General features: G+C 43.6%; 1 protein-coding gene across 1 annotated transcript; it reads right to left on the reverse strand.

Annotated features, from left to right (window-relative positions):
- Window positions 1-7,169: 7,169 nt before the first annotated feature.
- On the reverse strand, window positions 7,170-18,580 carry MTNR1B (melatonin receptor 1B). Its single transcript, XM_065882537.1, is given in 4 exon segments — window positions 7,170-7,250; window positions 7,466-7,797; window positions 7,800-8,198; window positions 18,358-18,580. Coding segments are annotated over 4 exon segments (1,035 nt in total).
- Between the last annotated feature and the right edge of the window lie 2,748 nt (window positions 18,581-21,328).

Here is a 21,328-nt window from a genome sequence, read left to right on the forward strand (position 1 = left end):
TTTCAGGCTTTTCACTATTATGAATAAAGCTACTATGATCATTTGTGTACAGGCTTTTGTGTGACATTAGTTTGCATTTCTCTGGGATAAATGCCCAGGAGTGCAATTATTGGGTCCTATGATAACAGCATGGTTAGTTTATAAGGAACTGCAAACTGTTTTCCAGAATGGTGGTACCATTTTACATTCCCACCAGCAACATATACAGGTTCCAGTTTCTCTGCACACTAACCAACATTTGGTGTTAACTATTTTTTATTTTAACCATTCTAATAGGTATGTGGTGATATATCACTGTGGTTTTAATTTCATTTCTCTAATGGCTAATAATGTTGAACGTCTTTTCATATGCTTATTTGCCATCTATATATCCTCTTTGGTGAGATTTCTGGGGTTTTTTCCACGTCCTAATTAAAATGTTTAGTGTTTTGCTGTTGAGTTTTGAAAATTCTTTATATATGCTGTAAATACTAGTCCTTTGTCAGATATGTGATTTGCAAATATTTTCTCCCAGTCTATAGCTTGTCCTTTTATCCTCTTAACAGGGTCTTTCATGGAGCAAAACTTTTCATTTTGATGAGGTCTAATTTACCTATTTTTTCTTTTATGTATTGTGCTTTTAGTGTCAAGTCTAAGAACTCTTTGCCTAGCCCCAAATCTCAAAGATTTTCTCCTATTTTTTCCTAAAACTTTTATAGTTTTATATATTACATTTAAATCTGTGATCAATTTTGACTTGATTTTTCTATAAAGAGTGAGATTTATGTCGATTCATTATTTTCTTTTGTCCATTTTTAATTGGGCTGTTTGTCTTTTTATGTTGAATAGTAGGTGTTCTTTATATATTATGTATACAGTCTCTCTGTCAGGTATATGTATTTTAAATATTTTTCGCAATCTATTTATTTTCTTAATAGTATCTTTTGATAAGCAGACATTTTTAATTTTGATAAAGTCTGATGTATCGTAATGAAGACTATAGTTAGTTCTTTTATGTCTTGGCTAAGAAAATTTTGCCTACCCCAAGGGCATAAAGATATTCTCCTGTGTAGTGTTCTAGAATCTTTATCATTATATCTTTTACGGTTCAGGCTCTAATCTATCTTGAATTATTTTTGTGTACTGAGTAAGGGAGGGATTGAAGTTTTGTTTGCTCTTTCCTTACTAATATCCAGTTGTTCCATCACCATTTGTTAAAAAGAGTCTACTTTCCTATTGAACAGACTTGGTTTGGTTGAAAATCAATTGACCATGTATGGATGAGTTTATTTCTTGATTCTATTCTGTTCTGTTGATCTATTTGCTTATCCGTATGCCAAAACCACACTGAATCTATTAATGTCGCTTTATAACACAACTTGAAATTGGATAATGTTAGTTGATTGCTTTGGTTATTCTACATCATCTGCATTTAAATATAAATTTTAGAATCAGATTGCTAATATTTTCAAAAAATCTTGCTAGGATTTAGATTGGGATTTCATTGAATCTGTAGAAGAACTTTTTAAATAGGTATTTTAACAATATTTTTCTAATCCAAGAACATGGTATATCTCTCCATTGATTTAGGTCTTCCTTACTTTTGCTCTGCAGTATTTTGTAGTGCTGTATAGAGGCTTTGTACATATCTTGTTTGATGAATCCTGTTTATTTTTGTGTTATTACAAATAGTATTGTTTTAAAATTTTATTTTCAATTTATCATTGGTAGTCTACAGAAAAACTATAGATTTAAAAAATATTTACCCTGTATCATGTGACCTTACTAAATTCACTTACTAATTATGGTAGCTTTTTTTTTTTTTAAGTTTCCATAGGGTTTTCGACATATACAATCATGTAATCTGAGAATAAAGACAGTTTTACTTCTTTTTACAATATGTGTGACTTTTCTTTTTCTTGACTTATTGTAATGTTAGGACTTCCAGCAAAACAATGAAAGAGTAGATATCCTTGTTCTGTCTTAGGGGAAAAACATTCATGGTTTCACTACAAAGTATGCTATTAGTTGTAGGCTTTTCAAAGATACCCTTTACCAGATTGAGGAAATTCCCTTCTACTCCTAGTTTTCCAAAAGTTGTTATCGTGAATGAAGGTTGAATGGTATAAAATGAATTTTTGCATCTTTTGAGATAATTTTCTCTTTTGTTCTATTAATATTATAAATTATCAATACTTTGATTTTCAAATGTAAAAATCAACTTTATATTCCTGGATAACCCCCCACCACCACCTTGATCATGATGTATTATCTTTTTTTGTATATTTTTGGAATCAATTTGCTAATATATTATTATGGATTTTTGCATCTTTGTTTATGCAGGATATAATTTTTCTTTTCTGCGCGTAATTTTTTCTCTTTTTCTAATGACATTGTATGCTATAAGGGTTATGATGGTTTCACAATATACATTGGGAAATGCTTTCTCTTCCACTATTTTATGTGTGTGTAATGTTAGTATTATTTCTTTCTTAAATGTTTGATAGAATTCACAAATTAAATTATGTGGGCCAGTAGTTTTCTATGTGGGAAGATTTTTTTAATTGCAAATTCAATTTCTTTAATAGATGCAGAGCTTTTCAAATTTTCTATTTCATTATTTATCAGTTTTGGTAATCTGTGGCTTTCATTGAATTTATCCATTATTTCTAAGCTGTTAAATCTATTGGCATAATATTATTCATAATTGCCTTACTATCTTTTAATGTCTTTAGAATCTATAGTAATTCTCGCTCTTTTGCTCTTGATATTTGTAACTTGTTTATTTCTCTGTCCTCTTTCACTCTCTTTTTCTTAATAGGTCTCACTAAGGGTGAAAACTTAGGTTATTGATTTTGTATCTTTTTTTCTTTTATGATATAGGTCTTTAAAGTCGCAATCACTCTAAGTGTTGCTTTAGCTTCATTCCACAAATTCTGATACATTACTTTCTACATTACCATTCAGTTCAAAATACTTTATTTCCCTTGTGATTTTTCTTTGGCCTATGGTTTTTTAGACGTATGTACTTAATTTGCAATTAGGGAATGTGCAGAAAAGAGTTAACATAACAGGTCTGAGACTGTCATCCTTAGAAAGGTCTGTTTGTGAGGTTGGCCCTTGACCCCCACCTGGGAACTTGGATTCCGAGAGGGTTCTCACCATTTGATAATTGAAAGAGTGGCTCATTGTACTGAAATTGTTTATACAAATAATGTTTCTAGTGGTGAACACCTGCTTCCTTTTGGGGAATCTGGAGTTTTGGTCCATGCTAAGCACAAGGTGCCTATGTACCTGAGCTCCAATAAAAACCCTGAACACCTTAGCTCAGGCAAGGTTCCCTGGGAGACAATGCTTCATGTGTGTTATAATAAGTTTTTTTTTTTTTGGCCATGTCATGTGGCATGCAGGATCTTAGTTCCCCCACCAGGGATTGAACCTGTGCTCCCTGCAATGGAAGCACAGAGTCTTAACCACTGGACCACCAGGGAAGTCCTGTGTTATAATAATTTGTTGCTGGAATAATTGTTTCCTGTGTGGTTCTACTAGGAGAGGACTCTTGGAAGATGGCACCTGTTTTCCTCCAGATTTCCCTCAGGTCCCCTTTTCCTTTGCCAGTTTTGCTTTGTTTCCTTTACTCTGCTCTGTCCAGTTCTCTGTTAAACCCTTCAAATAAACTTTTCGTACCTGTTATCACAGTTTTTATTTCAACATTTCCATTTTTAAACATAATTTTCATTTCTGTGCTAAAATTCCCCTTCACACATGTTGTCCACCTTTTCTACTACATCCTTTAACATACTTTTTACAGTTATTTTCAAGTTTTTATCTTCCAATTCCAACATTTGCACCATCTCTGGGTTTCCTTCTATGGATGATTCTTCTCTTGTCCAGGGGTTGAATTTTCTTTCCTCTTTGCGTGTCTCATATATTTTTGGCTTGTGGTATGCCAGCTATTTTGTGAAAAGAGCAGTTAAAACTGAAATAAAAACAACTTATTCCCAGAAAAGGGCACATCTGTTCTGTCAGGCTTCTGGTATGTGTGTGCATGTGGCGGGGGCAGTGGCGGAGCGGGGGGGGTTCCTGCCTCAATCTAACCTGCAGTTACCCAGGTCTAGTCTTGCAGCTTTAGTTAGATTCTGTTCAACACTAGCCTCAAACATTCTGAGGGTAGGAACAGGGTTTTCTTGGGATTAAGCCACCTGCTCTGCGGTACTTTCTCATGCTAGCCCCAGCAAACTAACGCAGATGGGAAGGAAGGTTGCAAGGTGGTATCTTTGACAAGATTGTCCAGCACCAAAGAGGTAGAGGGTGAACAGAGTTCCCACACTATTGCAGCAAAATTGTCTTTATTTAAAATCAGGGTCCAGAGTGTGAAGCCATTCCGCGTGAGTATGTACGTGCCTGATGCCATGGGTTTTCCGTATGCCCCTTCATTCTCTCAGCTCCTGGACCATCACCACCGAAACCTATGGAAACGAGAAAAGGTCCCAGTTAGCGGACTGTCAGTGCTGAGCCCTGGCAAACCAGGTGACAGCTGCGGGCCCAGCAAACTGAAGCGAGCTTTTGTTCCTTCAATTGTATTCATTGATCTTGTGCCATACACTCAACCTGGAGCTAAAAGATAGGGCTAAGGGGAGCAGCTGGGGGACACCCCATTGCCTCCATGTCAGGAGTGATGGGCCAACCCCTGTAGTTGGTGCCAGGGGGTAGGAGACTGGGAGAACAGAGAGCAAACCCATGCCAGACCCAGTCAGCACAGGCTCCACCCAGAGACAAGAAAAGTGGCTGCAGCCCAGAGAGAAGCCTTAGGCTCTTGGTTTTTCTCTCAGCCTGAGGTCTGGACTGGGAGGCCTCCTTGGACGGGGCTCTCCACACCAGGTAGATGGATCCCAACCTGCAGGTAACCAGGGCTGGAACACCTACATTCCTAACAGTCTGGTTGAAGACCACCAGGGTCAGAATCAGATTCCCAGACCCTTCCCAAGATCTCCGCAGTCGACATGTTTTGGGTGGAGCCCGGAGCGTATTCCTGTTTAACAAGGTCCTAGGTGATGACCCAGTGACTAGGCACAGCCCCCATCCTAATTCCTAACATTATAAGGGAAGTGAGAACATCTAGCCTGACACTGAGGTCAGCATTCTGGGCTCTTCGTCTGCAAAGCAGCGGCTGCCTGAGGCAACTTTTCTGTCTCCCTGGATGCCCCAGTTACCTCTTGCATTTGGGTACTTTGCCCACTCTGCTTTGCTCCTGCCACACATTCCGAGGTGTGTGTCTGGGGAGTCAGGCAGAAGTGGGTGTTACTGCCAGACAGGTGTAGGGCCCCACACCTACCTTTGAACTCAATAGCTCTGAACTCGGGAAATCACGTCACTTCTTTAAGGTTCAGTTTCTTAGTATAAACATGGATAATATTGTTTCAAAGAGTTTTGTAAGAACTAAATGAGGTAATGCATATCCAGCACTTACTACCCCACTTGATACAAGCAAACACCCCATGAATGTTAGCTGATCTGAAAACCTTACCAGACACTGACCACACAGAGGGCGGCCAACAGGCCTTTTGCTCCCTACTCTGGGCCCACCAGCAAAGGGCACTCAATTCATGCTTTGTGGAATTGAAGAAGGAGGCTAAACCCTTTGGTGCCAGATGAGGACCTGAGACGTCTACAGATAGAAAGTCTGATTGCTGAACACCTGAAACTAACACAACATTGTAAATCCACTATACTGCAATAAAAATAAGTAAGTAAATTAAAAAAAAAAGAATATGAAGAAGAGAAAGCGTTAGAAAAGATAAGCTATCACCCTCGTGATGTTCTGCTTCTCTACCAATCTCAGTTTTTCACTTGAAAAGTGAGCATCTACCTGGTATCCCAGATGTGTGTTTACTGACTGCTAGAACAATCTAGCAGCTACATTGAAGACTAACTGTCCCTCCTCTGAAATGTCAAATGTTTAAATATGATTACCGAGTGTTTAACAATAATATTCCAATGTTATTAAGTTTTGGAAAAATAAAAAGAAAACCCAGGAGTACACAGCCTGAGGAAGGAACTGGGATGCAGCCCCTCCCACCTCCACACACACCTCCCCATCCTCTTCCCTCCCTCCCTGTCTTTGTGTGTCATTTCTCCTCTCCTTCAAGGTTACCTTTCATTTTAAGTAGTTAGGATAATAATAAGAGGGAATGATAACTGAGTGCCAGCCACGGTCCTCAGCTCTTAAACAGTATCATCGCGGCGACTCCTCACACAACCCCGGGAGGCAGGCAGCAGCATGGTCTCCGTTTTAAGGGCTGTAAACTGAAGAAAACAGAGGTTAGGGGACCTCTCCCAGTCACACAGCTTGAACAGGGTGGAACCAAGAAAGGGAGCCTGGCAGACTCCAGATGCCTGAGGAGTGTGTGTGTGTGTGTGTGTGTGTGTGTGTGTGTGTGGTATGTGTGTGCTTACAGGGTGATATGGGGTGGTGTGTAGACTGTGTAGAGCGTGTGTGGTGTGTGTGTGTGTGTGTGTGTAGAGTGTGATGTGGGTGGTGTGTACAGTGCATATAGGGTGGTATGTGCGTGTGTGCGTGTGTATGCCTGCACGTGCGCACACACGTATACGTAGGGAAGGTCAGCGGTGGAGAGTACAGGATGCTTACCCTCTGCACCACGCCAGCCCCCAGAGGCCCTGCAGAGCTACCCACCTTCCAGCACTGCAGAGCTTGATCTTCCGTCCTTGCTAACAGAGGAGATACCCACTCTCAGGGGAAGGGGCAAAAGCAGCAAGGAGGCCAAAGCAGGAGGACAAGAGGGCAGCCCGTGGGAAGGAACTGGCCTCTTCCACCCCAGGCCCCTCTGCATTCTGTTCCTTCCTTGGCCCTTGTCTGTGCTAAGCCCTAGCGCTCCCGGGAGAGTGGGTCTGCCAGGTCCATAGCTGTGCTTGCTGGGACGTGGCCCCCAGTACCTGCAGGTGTCTCTGACCAACCTGAACCAAGGGTGTTGACGGGCTTCTTGTCCACAGGATGAAGATCCACAAACTGTGTGCTGTCCTGTGAATGGCTGGCATGGTCCAGGAGGCCGCCTGATCTCACCCTTGGAGCAGATTCACTCCCATCATTTCATGAGTTTGTTGCCCGGCCAGGGATCAGGCAAGAGAGCGTCTGCCTGGACAGGGGGCTGGATGTTAACCACTGTGGGAGCTTAGCTTTCTGGCCCCAATGCCTGGCTGCCCTTGGAAGAGTCCTGCAGGTAGTGCCATGGGTTCCAGAAGGCAGAGACGATCTTCTCTTTTTTTTTTGCGGTACGCAGGCCTCTCACTGTTGTGGCCTCTCCCGTTGCGGAGCACAGGCTCCGGACCCGCAGGCTCAGTGGCCATGGCTCTTGGGCCCAGCCGCTCCGCGGCATGTGCGATCTTCCAGGACCGGGGCACGAACCCGTGTCCCCTGCATCGGCAGGCGGACCCCTAACCACTGCGCCACCAGGGAAGCCCCAGAGACGATCTTCTTGTGTTCCCTGCAGAAGTTCTGGTTCAGGATCCCATAGACGATGGCATTAAGGCAGCTGTTGAAATAAGCCAGTAAGTAGCTAGTGACAAAGAGGCCCTCTGGGACCTGGGGAGCCACTTCTGGGTCAATGGCCACAGCAAGGCTGATGCAGTTCAGGGGTGCCCAGCAGACGGCAAAGATCACAAACACCACGAACGTGGTCAGAAAGCTCCGGATGTTACTGGACCACAGGCATGGATTGCTCTCCGACTTGACCTTCCTGCAGGCCCGGAGCACCAGCACCCAGGTGCGCAGGTAACAGAAGCACACAACAGCCGTGGGGGGAGGAAGTGGACGACAACCACTGCCACCGTGTACCGGGCACTGACCGTCGGGATGAAGGTGCAAGAGTAGATGCGTGGGTCATACTCCAGGAACCCCACGAAGAAGCTGGGTACCAGGGCCAGCAGGGTGAGGAGACAGACAAGGCAGATGTAGAGGGGGGTGTGCCAGTGGCAGCAGATGAGGTGGTAGGTCACGCTGTGGCAGACGTAGCAGTAGCAGTTAATGGCAATGGCAGTGATGTCGAAGACGGAGCCGATGATGCTCAGACCCATCACAAAGGGGCTGGCCTTGCAGCACGCCTCCCCCAGGGCCCAGCTGTCGTGGAAGATGGCCAAGAGGATTAGCGGGTAGGGGCACAAGGCCAGGTCAGCCGATGCCAGACTCACCAAGAACAAATTACCTGGAGCGGGAAACAGGAAGCAAGAGTCGTCAGGACAAAACCCCACGATCTCTATTCTGTAGAATATTCTAGCCTTTGTCCCTCATAGGAGGGACTCTCCCAGGACACTGATGCGCCACCGCCACCATACGTCTGTGGGTACTCTGCGGAGGCTGCTGTGACCACCTCAGGGGTCCAAAGCATCAGGCAGAGGGAAGGGATCCAGAAGACACAGCAACCAGAAAACTCAGGCTGTGGTCTGGCTTCAAGGGGGTTTGGAGAAAGGGAGCTTCACAGCCACTCAGTGGGGAGTTCCCCTGAGTCAGACCCTCAGGCAAAGCAGACTCTGTACTTGCAGCTACATGCAAACACACAAGGTAGAGAAAGGGCGTTCCCAGCCCTCCATGTCCTGACCCTCAGTCTCAACCCATCTCAGGGAAGACTCCATAGGACGTCTGGGAAGCTGGAAGACCCACAGGCAGCCTTCTTGAAGTGCCTATTTTGACCTCAGATGCTTGGGGTAACTCCACTTAGAACTGACCAAAAAGACATCTGTTAGCTCCCTGGGAGTTCTCAGGACCCAACTGCTCCTGAGTCCAGAGCTAGGTTAGGGCCCGAGGGAGACAGGATGTAACTGAATAGAAAGGAGATGATTTGGATACTTTAAGTGCTTTCCAGGTAGTGAGCTTCCGTGTCTCTCGAGGTATTCAAGTACAAGTTGAATGGTAAAGGAGAAGCCTGCCTCAGATTGAACTGTGAGATTCCTTCCTATTCTACTATCTCAGGGATCTATTTACTTAATGGGAGAAAAGCCCCCTCAAATTCTGTATGGTTGGTACTACAAGGCAAGAAACATACATCTTAGTACCTGCTTGGGATGCGGGGGAGTCTCCTTCTTGTTCATTTAATTCTCAGTCTTGTTCTCTGTCTCCACTGGTGGATTTCAGGTTTTGACTCCACTACTGAGAACTTACTTCGTCTCAAGAAAGAGAGGGACTTCCTCTCTCGAATTTCTTGTTTTCAGCTGAATCAGGAGTCCTTGTCTCTTTCTAGAATTGTAAGTGTTCTTTTTGGTTAATTAAAGTATAGCTGATTTACAATATTGTATTAGTTTCAGGTGTACAACATAGTGATTCAGTATTATTGTTTTCATTCAACAAACATTTATTGATTAACTGGGAGGAAAGTGATACAGACACAAGACATAATTCCTGCCTTCAAAAAGCTGCAGAGACAGACAAAGCAGATGAAAAATCAGATAGTATTAATGAAAGCACAGAGGTGACTCAGTATTTTTATAGATTATACTCCATTTAAGGTTATTATAAAATATTGGCTATACTCCCTGTGCAGTACTTGTAGTTTATTTATTTTGTACATAGTATTTTGTCTCTCTAAATCCCTTATCACTATGTTGCCCCTCCCCCTTCCCTCTCCCCACTGATAACCGCTAGTTTGTTCTCTATATCTGTGAATCTGCTACTTTTTTGTTATATTCACTAGTTTGCTGTATTTTTTAGATTTCACATATAAGTGATAACATACAGTATTTGTCTTTCTCTGTCTGACTTATTCTACCAGGCATAATACCCTCCAGGTCCATCCATGTTGTTGCAAATGGCAAAATTTCGTTCTTTGCTACAGTTGAGTAATATTCCAGTGTGTATGTGTGTGTGTGTGTGTGTGTGTGTGTGTGTGTGTGTGTGTGTGTGTATACACCACATCTTTTTTATCCTTTCATCTGTTGATAGACACATAGGTTACTTCCATACCTTGGTAACTGTAAATAAGGCTGCTATGAACATTGGGGTGCGTGTATCTTTTTAAATTTGTGTTTTCTTTTTGGGGGGATATATACCCAGCAGTGGAACTGCTGGATCTTACGGGCAGCCTACTGAATGGGAGAAAATTATTTGCAAATGATATGTCCGATGAGGGGTTAATATCCAAAATATAAATAGCTCATGCAACTCAATATCAAAAAAACAAACAACCTGATCAAAAAATGGGCAGAAGACCTGAATAGATATTTTTCCAAAGAAGACATCCAAATGGCCAACAGGCACATGAAAAGATGCTCAACATCACTAATCATCAGGGAAATGCAAATGAAAACCACAATGAGACATCACCTCACACCTGTCAGAATGGCTATGATTAAAAAGAACACAAATAGCAAATGCTGGAGAGGGTGTGGAGAAAAGGGAACCCTCGTGCACCGTTGGTGGGAATGTACACTGAAGCCGTCATTGTGGAAAATGGTATGGAGACTCCTCAAAAAAAAAAAAAATTAAATGTTGTTTTGACATTGGGAAGTGGCGCTGGAAGGTGGAGTGATCTGGGGTAATCTCAGTCCTGCCACTTTGAACTTGACCTAGTCACTGAACTTCTTTTCTCTGTGACTATTGTTTCTTCCGTTCCCTCCTTTCATTTTGGAGCCCTCCTTCCCCCTCCTCACACACTCCACATGATTCTTTCTGTGAAGAAAATCCCTTCTTTCCCATGTGGGAATACTGGTCTCTGCAGTGCCCACTGGCTTCCTGGCTGAGTGGCAAAAAAGCTTTTGGCCCTTGCAAGCACATGTGGAGAGAGTCAAGTGCGGCTGGGGGCGGGTGCTAGCTCAGCCAGCTGTTCCCGGGAAAGCAAGTCAAGCTCTGTCGTGTTCATGTGGCTCATCCCCTAATAATGCCCCAGAAGCTGGCAAACAGCTTGTAACTAGTGGGAAGAACACATTCAACTCCACGTGGAAAGTGTTTCAGTTACTCTCCCCCGTTATTTCTGGGGTTCCTATAAGGCTGAAATCAACCAGTTTCTGCTGTAGATCCATCTGCCCTCAGACGTCATACCATCTCCTGACTTTCTTGACTCAATTCCAAGTTAGACGAATAAAATTCTTGCTTTGTCTCCCATCTGTAAGAAGCCAGACCCTGTCTAGATGACAGTCAAAGAGAGAGCGAGTTCTCTATTCATGTTTTCTCCAGACAGGTGAGAAATCAACCAGGACACACAGCACTGCTTATCATCTGGTGCACAGGTTTCTAATGAATATTTATATCACGAGTCTTGGCGTGACTTATTTCCATCTGCCTCTATCAGACAGGGCGTATTAGTGGAGACAGACCTCAACAACAAGGTTTTGTACTAATATGGAACTCCCTTCCCTTTGCATTCATATACAAAGCACATCCCTCCACACATACAGCCACCATAATCCCCTCCCCCCTGGCCTACTTTCTCTTTCTTTTTGGGAAATCTAGTCCTTAATGGGAATCTGGAAATCTGAGAAGGAGCCAGCAGATGTTCAGCTATCTAGTTTTCATCAGATAGGAGAATTCTGGAAGATAAAGCTCTTCCCTGTACCCACCCTATTTTCCTAGAGGAATTTCTTGGTTTTAAATTGTCTCTGGTCATTGAGCTAAAATTGGCAATGTAGAAATAGATAGTCATTGAGTCATTTGCTCAATAAATACTGCAGAGTATTTACTAGGTATTGGCTCTGGCCTATTCTGGGGCATGGTGAGCAAGAGAGACACATCCCCTCCTCTTACAAAGCTCGTGGTCTCATAGAAGAGACAATTCAATAAAATCAAGACGTGATGAGGGTTACGATAGGGAAGTAAACAGATGATCTATCATTTCTAACAGGGTTAAACTTTCCATGCCTTGAGGTTTTCTTCCATCCTCCATTTGTTCAAACGTGTAATATATTTATTGAGCACCTATCACACTTGGGTAGGGTGCAGTGATGGGTGAAAGACACGCCCCTGCCATTGAGATGCTAACAGTGCTGTTGGGGAAAGAGACACAGAAACAGTGGCTCTTCAGTGTGGTGAGAGTGGGTTGGAGGCTAGCACGAGGTGGTGGGAACAGTGGGGAAGAACTAAGTCATCTTGGGGCTGAGGGCAGTACTGGAGGATGGGGCTGGTTAAGCAGGACAATTCAGCAAGGGGCCAGACAAAACCACAAAGGCCTGCCTCCATCCCAGGATGGCTGTTCACCTCAGATGGGATCCTGCATGGGAAAAAATTTAAGACATAATAACAGTCTCCAAACTAATGTGAGATATTCTTGTTAGTTATATTCTGGGATAGGCATTTGAAATAACTGAACAGATAATTTGTTAAAAATGTGACTTCCTCTCAAATACTAAAACAATGCACTTTTATATTAACATAAGCTCCTAATTAGATTCCCAAATTCTTTGAGGGTGGAGATTGTTTTCTTCCCAAATCACATTGTTTGTGAAAACCCTGGAGCGTGTGGATGAATCATACAAGGGCTGAGTTGAAATCTAACATCACGTTAATTTAAAAAGGAAAGGATTACTAAGCAAGCTAATCGTATAAAAAATATGATGGGGGTATTTTAACCACTTAAAAGAATAAAATACATTTAAGAGCATATGCACCCATTTCAATAATTAACTGAGATGCTTATTACAAAATCATATTCCATAACCATCAAGGCATTGCTTGGAAACTCTTATGAAGTCATTTTATTACTTTAATTATAACCAAAAAAAAAAAACAACCCACAATTGGTATAGTACCTTGACGTTTATAATGTGCATTCACGTAAAGGGACTCAGTTGTTTCTCACAAGAATCCTTTAAGGTTGATTGCATGATTTCCACTTTACAGATCAAGAAACCAACACCCAGAATATGTGAACAGAGAAAGAGGGAGAAAAAGCAAAAAGAGAAACAAGAGGAAACCAGGAAAAAGAAATGTCAAAGGGATTAAGGGTGTAGAGTTTTTGGTCATCCACAAGAATGAGAAAAGTGCCCATGTCACCTGCCAGTTAGGAGATCAGCAGTGATGTTAGCAAGGGTGAATTCTGTTGAGTGTTGGAGGATAAACTTTTGCACTGGAGGCTGCCCTCCCAACCAGCTTTGCCTTCAAGAGAAATGGAGAGAAATGGATGGTACTTGGAAAGGGCTATCCTTTGATGGGGAGATTGTATAAGATATTTTTTTTTCTCTTCTCTTTCTCTCTCTTTTACATGAGAGAGGCTTGTATCTGACACATAATAAGCACATAGCAATCTTTCTCTCATTGGAGTATAGCTGATTTACAATGTTGTGTTAATGTCTGCTGTACAGCAAAGCGATTCAGTTATACATCTATATACGTCCTTTTTTATATTCTTTTCTATTATGGTTTAATCACAGGCTATTGAATATAGTTCCCTGTGCTATACAGTAGGACCTTGTTGTTGATCCATTCTATATATAATAGTTTGCATCTGCTAACCCTACACATAACAATCGTAGCTATTATTTATTATTGTAATTTTTATATTATCGGCTGCATTATTATTTATATTATTATGGGTTTTTATATTATTATAATTATATACAATTATAACAGTTTTATATTATTATTACAAAGAACAAGAAAGAGGCTCAGAAGGTTGGACTAAGCTCCCTGGGAGATAAGATGTAAGAAGTCCTATAGGGTGAGGACGATGAAGAAATTAGGACATTGCATCTAGAGTGTAAATACCCTCAGAACTGCAACTTTACTTCCCAACCCCCTAACTTTTCCTCTTTCAGCCATAAGTATTTTAAACTGTAAGACCTCACAGCAGCATCAGGATCTTCTGAGTTTTGCCGCATATCATGCTAAATATAGACTCCGACTTTGTGCGGGGGGAAGAAAAAGGCAGTCTAACATGAAAGTGCTCACACACGGGGCTGCTAAGGACTCTATGGGAGGAATTATCGAGGATTATGAGCTTTCCTGATTATTTGGCTAAAGACATAATTAAGAGATTTAAAATGCTTTCATTTTTGCCTGGTAAAGAGAAAATAAGTATTCAGAGGCGAAATGTGAAGTTGGAAAGTTCAGGCAATACCAGGGATGGAGTCCAATGGAGCCCAGTTTGGTTTTCAGTTGATAAGAAGCCCTCCGAACCCCAGAAGCTCAGCAGGTTGAAAGACGCCTGTCACCAAGGGGCCCCTCCAGGCGTATTCAGTGGTAGGGTAGAGCCTGCATGAAGTGGGCTCCACCTTACCTTGTAACGCCTGAAGGGCAGGGGCTGTGGGTCTATTAAGTATTTCCTCCAGGCCTTTCAAGAGCTTTTGCCGTATGGGGAGGGCATGCAGGAGCCTGGGCTGGGCTGGGGAGGGGGAAAGACAGTAACCACACCTTTTATGCTATTAATGGTAAAAATCAACAACCCGCAGGGGAGCTGAGGAAGGGGTTTGAAAGAGATATTCAATGGCCGAAAAGAGGCAGGGAGCCTCCCAAGATGATAGAGCATCAACCTAGATGGGTGGGATGGCGGGGGGCAGGGTGGTCCAAGAGGGAGGGGATATATGCATAAATATAGCTGATTCACTTCGTTGTACAGCAGAAACTGACACAACATTGTAAAACTATACCCCAATTAAAAAAAAAAAAAAGAACACGGACCGTGTGGGAGAGACAGCAGCTCGTGTCGCACTGAGTGGGAGAAGTGAGACAAGTCTGTGACATTGAGGGGGTTAGGCAGGTCCCGGAGGCTTGTTCCAGCCGTGCTCTGGAGCTGGACACCTTTCTGTCGATGGAGGGTGGTCCCTGGAGGCAGGGGTGACCCTGGCCATGGTAACAGGGAGGGTAGAGGAGTGGGGAAAGCTGTCTGGTGACTATGGACATGGTTTGCTCAAGGGAGGATGAGGGTGTAAATTGGGGCAGTAGGAGTAGGGGGGCAGGAAAGGGGGAAATGGGGAGATGCTATGAGACAAAAGTCAGGAGGGCTTGGGGAATGAAGGAACCAAAGAGGACTCCCAGGGATCAGGTGTCCGAGAGAGGAAGAGAGGAAGGAGGTCCAAAAACTAGCATCGGGTAAGCCGAGGGAATGGAAGGTCTCAAGGAGGGAGTGGCCTTCAGTGTCACACACAGCACAGAGGGGCATTTCCCATGAGGGAAGACCCCAGGGGGCTGAGGAGGAAATGGGAAGCAATGAGGTGATTAATGGATGCAAACTGTTCTATTAAGATGTCTGGCTGAAAAGAGGAGAAAGGTAGCCCCGAAATTAGAAGGAGACATAAGACCAAGGAAGGATTTTTTTCTCTTAAGCAAAGGAGCCCCGTGTGTGTGTGTGTGTGTGTGTGTGTGTGTGTGAAGCTAAAGGGAAAGAGACAGAAATGTAAAATATAGAAGAGAGAGAAGGAACTTGATAGAGGAAAGTTCTGTGAGAGCAGGAGAGGAAGAGAGAGAAAATACAGGGATGAACATTGGTGAGGTCTGGGCTGGGGATGAGTGACAGGGGCGGGCACAAGGAAAAGTCCTCAGAGCCTGAAGTGTGGCGGGCCCCAGAAAGCACACACCAAGAAATATGAAATGCCACCAGTGCCACGCAATGTGTGAGGCTCTGGAAACATAGCAAAGAGTGTAACACACACCTGGCCTTACCTTCTAAGTTGGGGCAGTGCCCTGAATCTGCCCCCCATCTTCCCTCCATCCCTTCCTGTCTGCCCTGCTCTAGTGCCATCTCTAAAAAAGTCAACCCAAAGCACGAGCAACAGAACCTGAAGACAGGGGAGTCCCTCCCTCAAAAAGGACAGTTAATCTAACCACCTACCCCGCTGTCAGGAACATCCCTGTTATGAATGATGAGAGTCTGCTACACAGAGAAACTGGGTTTGTAATAGTCAAGTAGAGGATACTGACACCTGCTAAGAATGCTGCTGGGACTTTAATATGGGCTGTGTGCCTTAGTCATCGGAAATACACATGTTCTCATTGTCACAGCCCTATTTTCTTAATAACGATGAATTAAGGAACCAGACTCAATTACAGAAAGCTCTAAGATAAATGTTTCTTAAAGTAAGTCCATACTCTTCAGTAAGACAAGACCTGATTAATAGTGGAATGGGTGCTAACTCTTCAAACTGCTGTAGGTTTTCAGGCATCTTTTGAAATCTCAATCTGCCAAAGTATTTAGTTTACATTAATACTATGATTTTTCATAGTATGTATGACTATCATCAATAAAGCCATGGGTCAAATAAAAATTGGTTGTGTGACCGGAACAGCCTTTAATGAATGTGTCAGGAATTAATATCATTTAGATAAAGTGTTAAAATTTTTTCTGGTGCCCGGCTGTAGCAGACTCAAAGGGAGTTAGGAAGGATAAGACACACGGTGTGCCAGCAATTTAACAAGCTCATTACCCATCCAGGCCAAATCAATAAGGTTTCCATGAACTTCGCTAGGACAGCAGAAGAGGCCAGCCCTCCTCAGGACGGAGGAGGGGAGAATAAGCTTGTCTCCTTCAGGCAAAAGGAAGAAGCACCCTCAACCTTCAGCCGCCCCGCCCGTGGTAGGCAGCCCACCGGGTCTCCTCTAAACACCCTGCTAGTCAGGAAGAGAGGCCCTGCCTCCTCCTTGCCTCCCTGGGCAGGAAATGAATTCTTGTGGCTGCTACAAAAGGGCGATAGGATGGAAATACTAAATACAGCTTTCTGATAGTAACCGGCTCTTTCCTAGGAGTTAAGCCTCTACTCAAAGGACACAATAATATCTTGAAAAAGTTACTGCAGATAATGCGAGCATCCACTACTGAAATGACTGAGTTAGAAAGCTTACTTTTTTTTCTTCCAGTTTTATTGAGATATAATTGACATCCAGCTCTGTATAAGCTTAAGGGGTACAGCATGATGATTTGACTTATATATACCATGAAATGATTACCACGATAAGTTTAGTGAACATCCATCATCTCATATAGACACAAAAAGAAATAGAAAAAAAGACATTTTTCCTTGTCATGAGAACTAGGATCTACTCTCTTAACAACTTTCATACGTAACACACAGCAGAGTGAGTCATATGTGGCCTGTTGTACATTACATCCCTAGTACTTAGTTATCTTGTAACCGGAAGTTTGCGCCTTTTGACTGCCTTCTCTCAGTTCCCTCTCCCCTCAGCTCCTGCCTCTGGTAACCACAAATCCACTCTTTGTCTATGAGTTTCTTTCTTTGTTTTTGAAGTATAATTAACCTATAACAATATGTTAGTTCCTAGGGCACAATACAGGGATTCGATTCTTCTTAACATTTCAAAATGATCACTATGATAAGTCTAGCTACCATCTGTCACCATACAGTTACTTCTTCTTAATAATATGAAGTTTCCAATATTATGCACAGAAGCTCACATTTTTATTTTTTGTTTGTTCTTTAGATAAAAATCATGGAGTCACAGGGCCACATAAAAAATATATAACAATTTGTTTAAAATAGCCTTTCTGAATGGTCAGCCTCCTTAGAAAAGCATGTTTAAGCTATATAGTTGGCTTTCTGCTATCTTTTCATTTTAATTCACTCTAATATTTGAGTTGCCTCCAAGACTCAAACTGGGAAATGACAAATTGACAAACAGGTCATTGAGCTTCTCCCCAAGCTGGAATGGTCAGTGTGCTCCAGTGACCCTCAGGGCCAGAGTTTAGGGACTCCTTCCCTCTGGTTTTGTTCCCTGGCACACCTGAGTATGGGAAAGTTGAAATGAGAGTGGACTGAAAGGGAAAAAATATTCTCAGGATTGCAACACTATTTTGCCAAATCACTATTTTAACCTTCGTTTAGTCCTACGCATTCCCCGTCTTCATTAGAGACCACGGTTATCGCAAAACAATTTAGTTCCATCCAAGCAGAGGCTGCAGATGTCTGCTTTTGGCACTCTCTTGTTTGGAACCAAGATGAAGAGATAAGTCTAGGACGAAAATTCACTGGAGCGTTTCCATTCATTCACTCATTGTCTCAGCAAATATTTCCTAAGCACCTGCTGCGTGAACCACAGTGCTTGGCAGGCGATGGAGGTGTTGAAGATGGTGAGATTTCTGTGGCCAGGGAGGGGCACCATGGGGACCCGCCCACACTGGAGCGCCTTGGAGAGCTATGGCTTCCAGCTGCTTGGATTTCCACAGCGCCCCGGTCTGCCAAAAAGTGCGCAAGAAAAACTTCGCCCGATTCACGCTGGTGCTGATGCGCCAAGTGCTTCCCGGTCCACTTGCTAGAGCTGCAAGTCGGGGAAAGGCAGCAACTCACCCTAACTTTTGAGTTCAAGAACAAACTCGGGGACTGGTGAGAGAGAAGGGAACGCGGCGCGGGGCCCTGACGACGGACAGGATCAGGGTCAGGGGCAAGACCAGACACCAGAGAGGGGCCCGACGCAGCAGCGGGCGTGGCGCTCACCTGCGTTCCGGAGCTTGCGATTCCCGAGCACCGAGAGGATGACCAGGAGGTTGGCCACGATGGCCACCGCAGTGGTGACGATGAGCCTGGCGGACAGCGCGGGCGCCACCCAGCGCGGCCGGAGGGTCCTGGAGGGCCGCGCGCCTCCTGCCCCAGTCCAGACCCGGCTCTCCGCTCGGCCACCCGCCTCGCAGCAGTTGACGAAGGAGGCGTTCTCGGGCATGGTGGACCCTCCCGCACCGCGCCAGCCACCACGCACCCGGTCTCTCTGCAGGCTGGGTGCGCAGTGCCAAGTCCGGCGCTCCTACCGCCCCCTTCCCTACCCAGTTCGCGCGGACCAGGGAGAAGGCCAGTGGGGAGGGGCCTGGAAGAGATAAACATGGGCAAGGGACAGAGAAAAAACGTAGGAACGGGAGGAGGATTTGGGGTGCAGGCGTTGCCCAAGGAGCGCGTCCCCCGCCCCCCCCCCACCGCTAGCTCAGGAGCAGCTGCGACGGCGCCGCTCCACACTGCCACCCGGAGCCCAGCACGTGCCTGGCCCAGTTCGGGCCTCAGTGCCTGAGCGCACCGTCAGAGAAACTGTGTTTAGGGACACCCATATTTTCGGACTAGAAAAGGTGCAGTTCGTCAGGGACCTGATGATTGGTTGTCGGAAGGAAACCATAAACAAGACCAAAAGACAACCCTCAGAATGGGAGAAAATATTTGCAAATGAAGCAACTGACAAAGGATTAATCTCCAAAATTTACAAGCAGCTCATGCAGCTCAATATGAAAAAAACAAACAACCCAATCCAAAAATGGGCAGAAGACCTAAATAGACAATTCTCCAAAGAAGATATACAGATTGCCAAGAAACACATGAAAGAGTGCTCAACATCATTAATCGTTAGAGAAATGCAAATCAAAACTACAATGAGATACCATCTCACACCAGTCAGAATGGCCATCATCAAAAAGTCTAGAAACAGTAAATGTTGGAGAGGGTGTGGAGAAAAGGGAACCCTCTTGCACTGCTGGTGGGAATGTAAATTGGTACAGCCACTATGGAAAACAGTATGGGGTTCCTTAAAAAACTACAAATAGAACTACCATAGGACCCAGCAATCCCACTACTGGGCATATACCCTGAGAAAACCATAATTCAAAAAGAGTCATGTACCAAAATGTTCATTGCAGCTCTATTTACAATAGCCAGGAGATGGAAACAACCTAAGTGTCCATCAACAGATGAATGGATAAAGAAGATGTGGCACATAGATATAACGGAATATTACTCAGCCATAAAAAGAAACGAAACTGAGTTATTTGTAGTGAGGTGGATGGACCTACAGTCTGTCATACAAAGTGAAGTAAGTCAGAAAGACAAAAACAAAACAAAGTGAAGTAAGTCAGAAAGAGATAAACAGACCTACTAGAGAATGGACTTGAGGATATGGGGAGGGGGAAGGGTGAGCTGTGACAAAGTGAGAGAGTGGCATGGACACATATACACTACCAAACGTAAGGTAGATAGCTAGTGGGGAGCAGCCGCATGGCACAGGGAGATCAGCTTGGTGCTTTGTGACCACCTAGAAGGGTGGGATAGGGAGGGTGGGAGGGAGGGAGAAGCAAGAAGGAAGAGATATGGGAACATATATATATGTATAACTGGTTCACTTTGTTATAAAGCAGAAACTAACACACCATTGTAAAGCAATTATACTCCAATAATGATGTTAAAAAAAAAAAAAGAAGAAGGGCAGGGTTTGAGGTCCCCATGGGGCTGTACAGCCCCAAAGAGGTGGTGACTCCAGGATATGGGGACAGATCCCAGAGCAAAATAAGGGAGAGGGTTACACTAGGCAGCTGCAGGAGAAAGACGAACCTGTGCTATTTATTGAGCACTTGCTGTTTATGTGGGAAGTATTGGTGATGTCTCTGCCCTGTCCTCCTTAAAAAGCCATGACAATACTTAAATAGATTTAGAAACATCTATTTAAACATAATAATACTTAAATAGATGTATGGTCAATACTGGGGGTTATTATAATGCGGTTTTTGGAGGGGTTAGAACAAGAAGAAGAGTGCACTATGGTTATAGGAAAAAAGGAACTTAGATGCCCTTCCTTTATAATGCTTGACCACTTTTACTCTGATAATAACAACTGCTCATCCGTCTTGAGGGTAAATTTATGCCAAGCACTGTCTCAAGCTCTGTTTGCATCGCTAGAATCAAAATGACTGATTATCTATCCGGCGAAGAAGTAAAGTACCTGGAACTCTCATACATCGCTTTTATGAGAATGCAGAATGGTACAGCCACTTTAAAGTGCTTGATAGTTTCTTATAGAATTAAACATATACCATCCTATGACCAGAAATGAAAAGAAAATGAAACATATGCCCACAAAAAGATCTGTGCCCCAATTATCCAGAGCAGCCTTACTTATAGTAACCCAGACATGGAAACAGGCCAAAGGTCCCTCGAGAGATGAACGGGTAAACAAATTGTGGTAATTATGAATACCACCCAGCAATAAAAACTACTGATATACACAACAACATGGATTAATCTAAAAAAAAATTATATTGAGCAAAAGAAGCCAGATACGAAAGGGTACATTCTATACAATTCCAATTATAGAATGGCCAAAAGGAAGAAAGTATCATCTATGGTCATAGTAATCAGAGCAATGGTTGCCCATGGGGGTGAGGATTGAATGGAACAGAACATGAAATGAATTTCTGGGATGTTATTTGTATGTATGTTATTATATGTAAATTATACTCTCCCACCGCCCCCTCCCCCAAATAAAAACAAAAACAAAAAAGAATGCAGTGGAGAGGAGGGACTCTAATGGCGTGATGATGCGGGAGAAGATAATAATTAAAGCAATAAACTCCTTGAGAGGTGAGCCCGTCTGGAGCCCAAGGAAGGTAGATTATCGTTAGGAGAGAGAGGCTTTCTTCCCTACAGTAGAAATGAAGCA

The sequence above is a fragment of the Phocoena phocoena genome, chromosome 8 (assembly GCF_963924675.1).
Source record: "Phocoena phocoena chromosome 8, mPhoPho1.1, whole genome shotgun sequence".
NCBI classification, from domain to species: domain Eukaryota; kingdom Metazoa; phylum Chordata; class Mammalia; order Artiodactyla; family Phocoenidae; genus Phocoena; species Phocoena phocoena.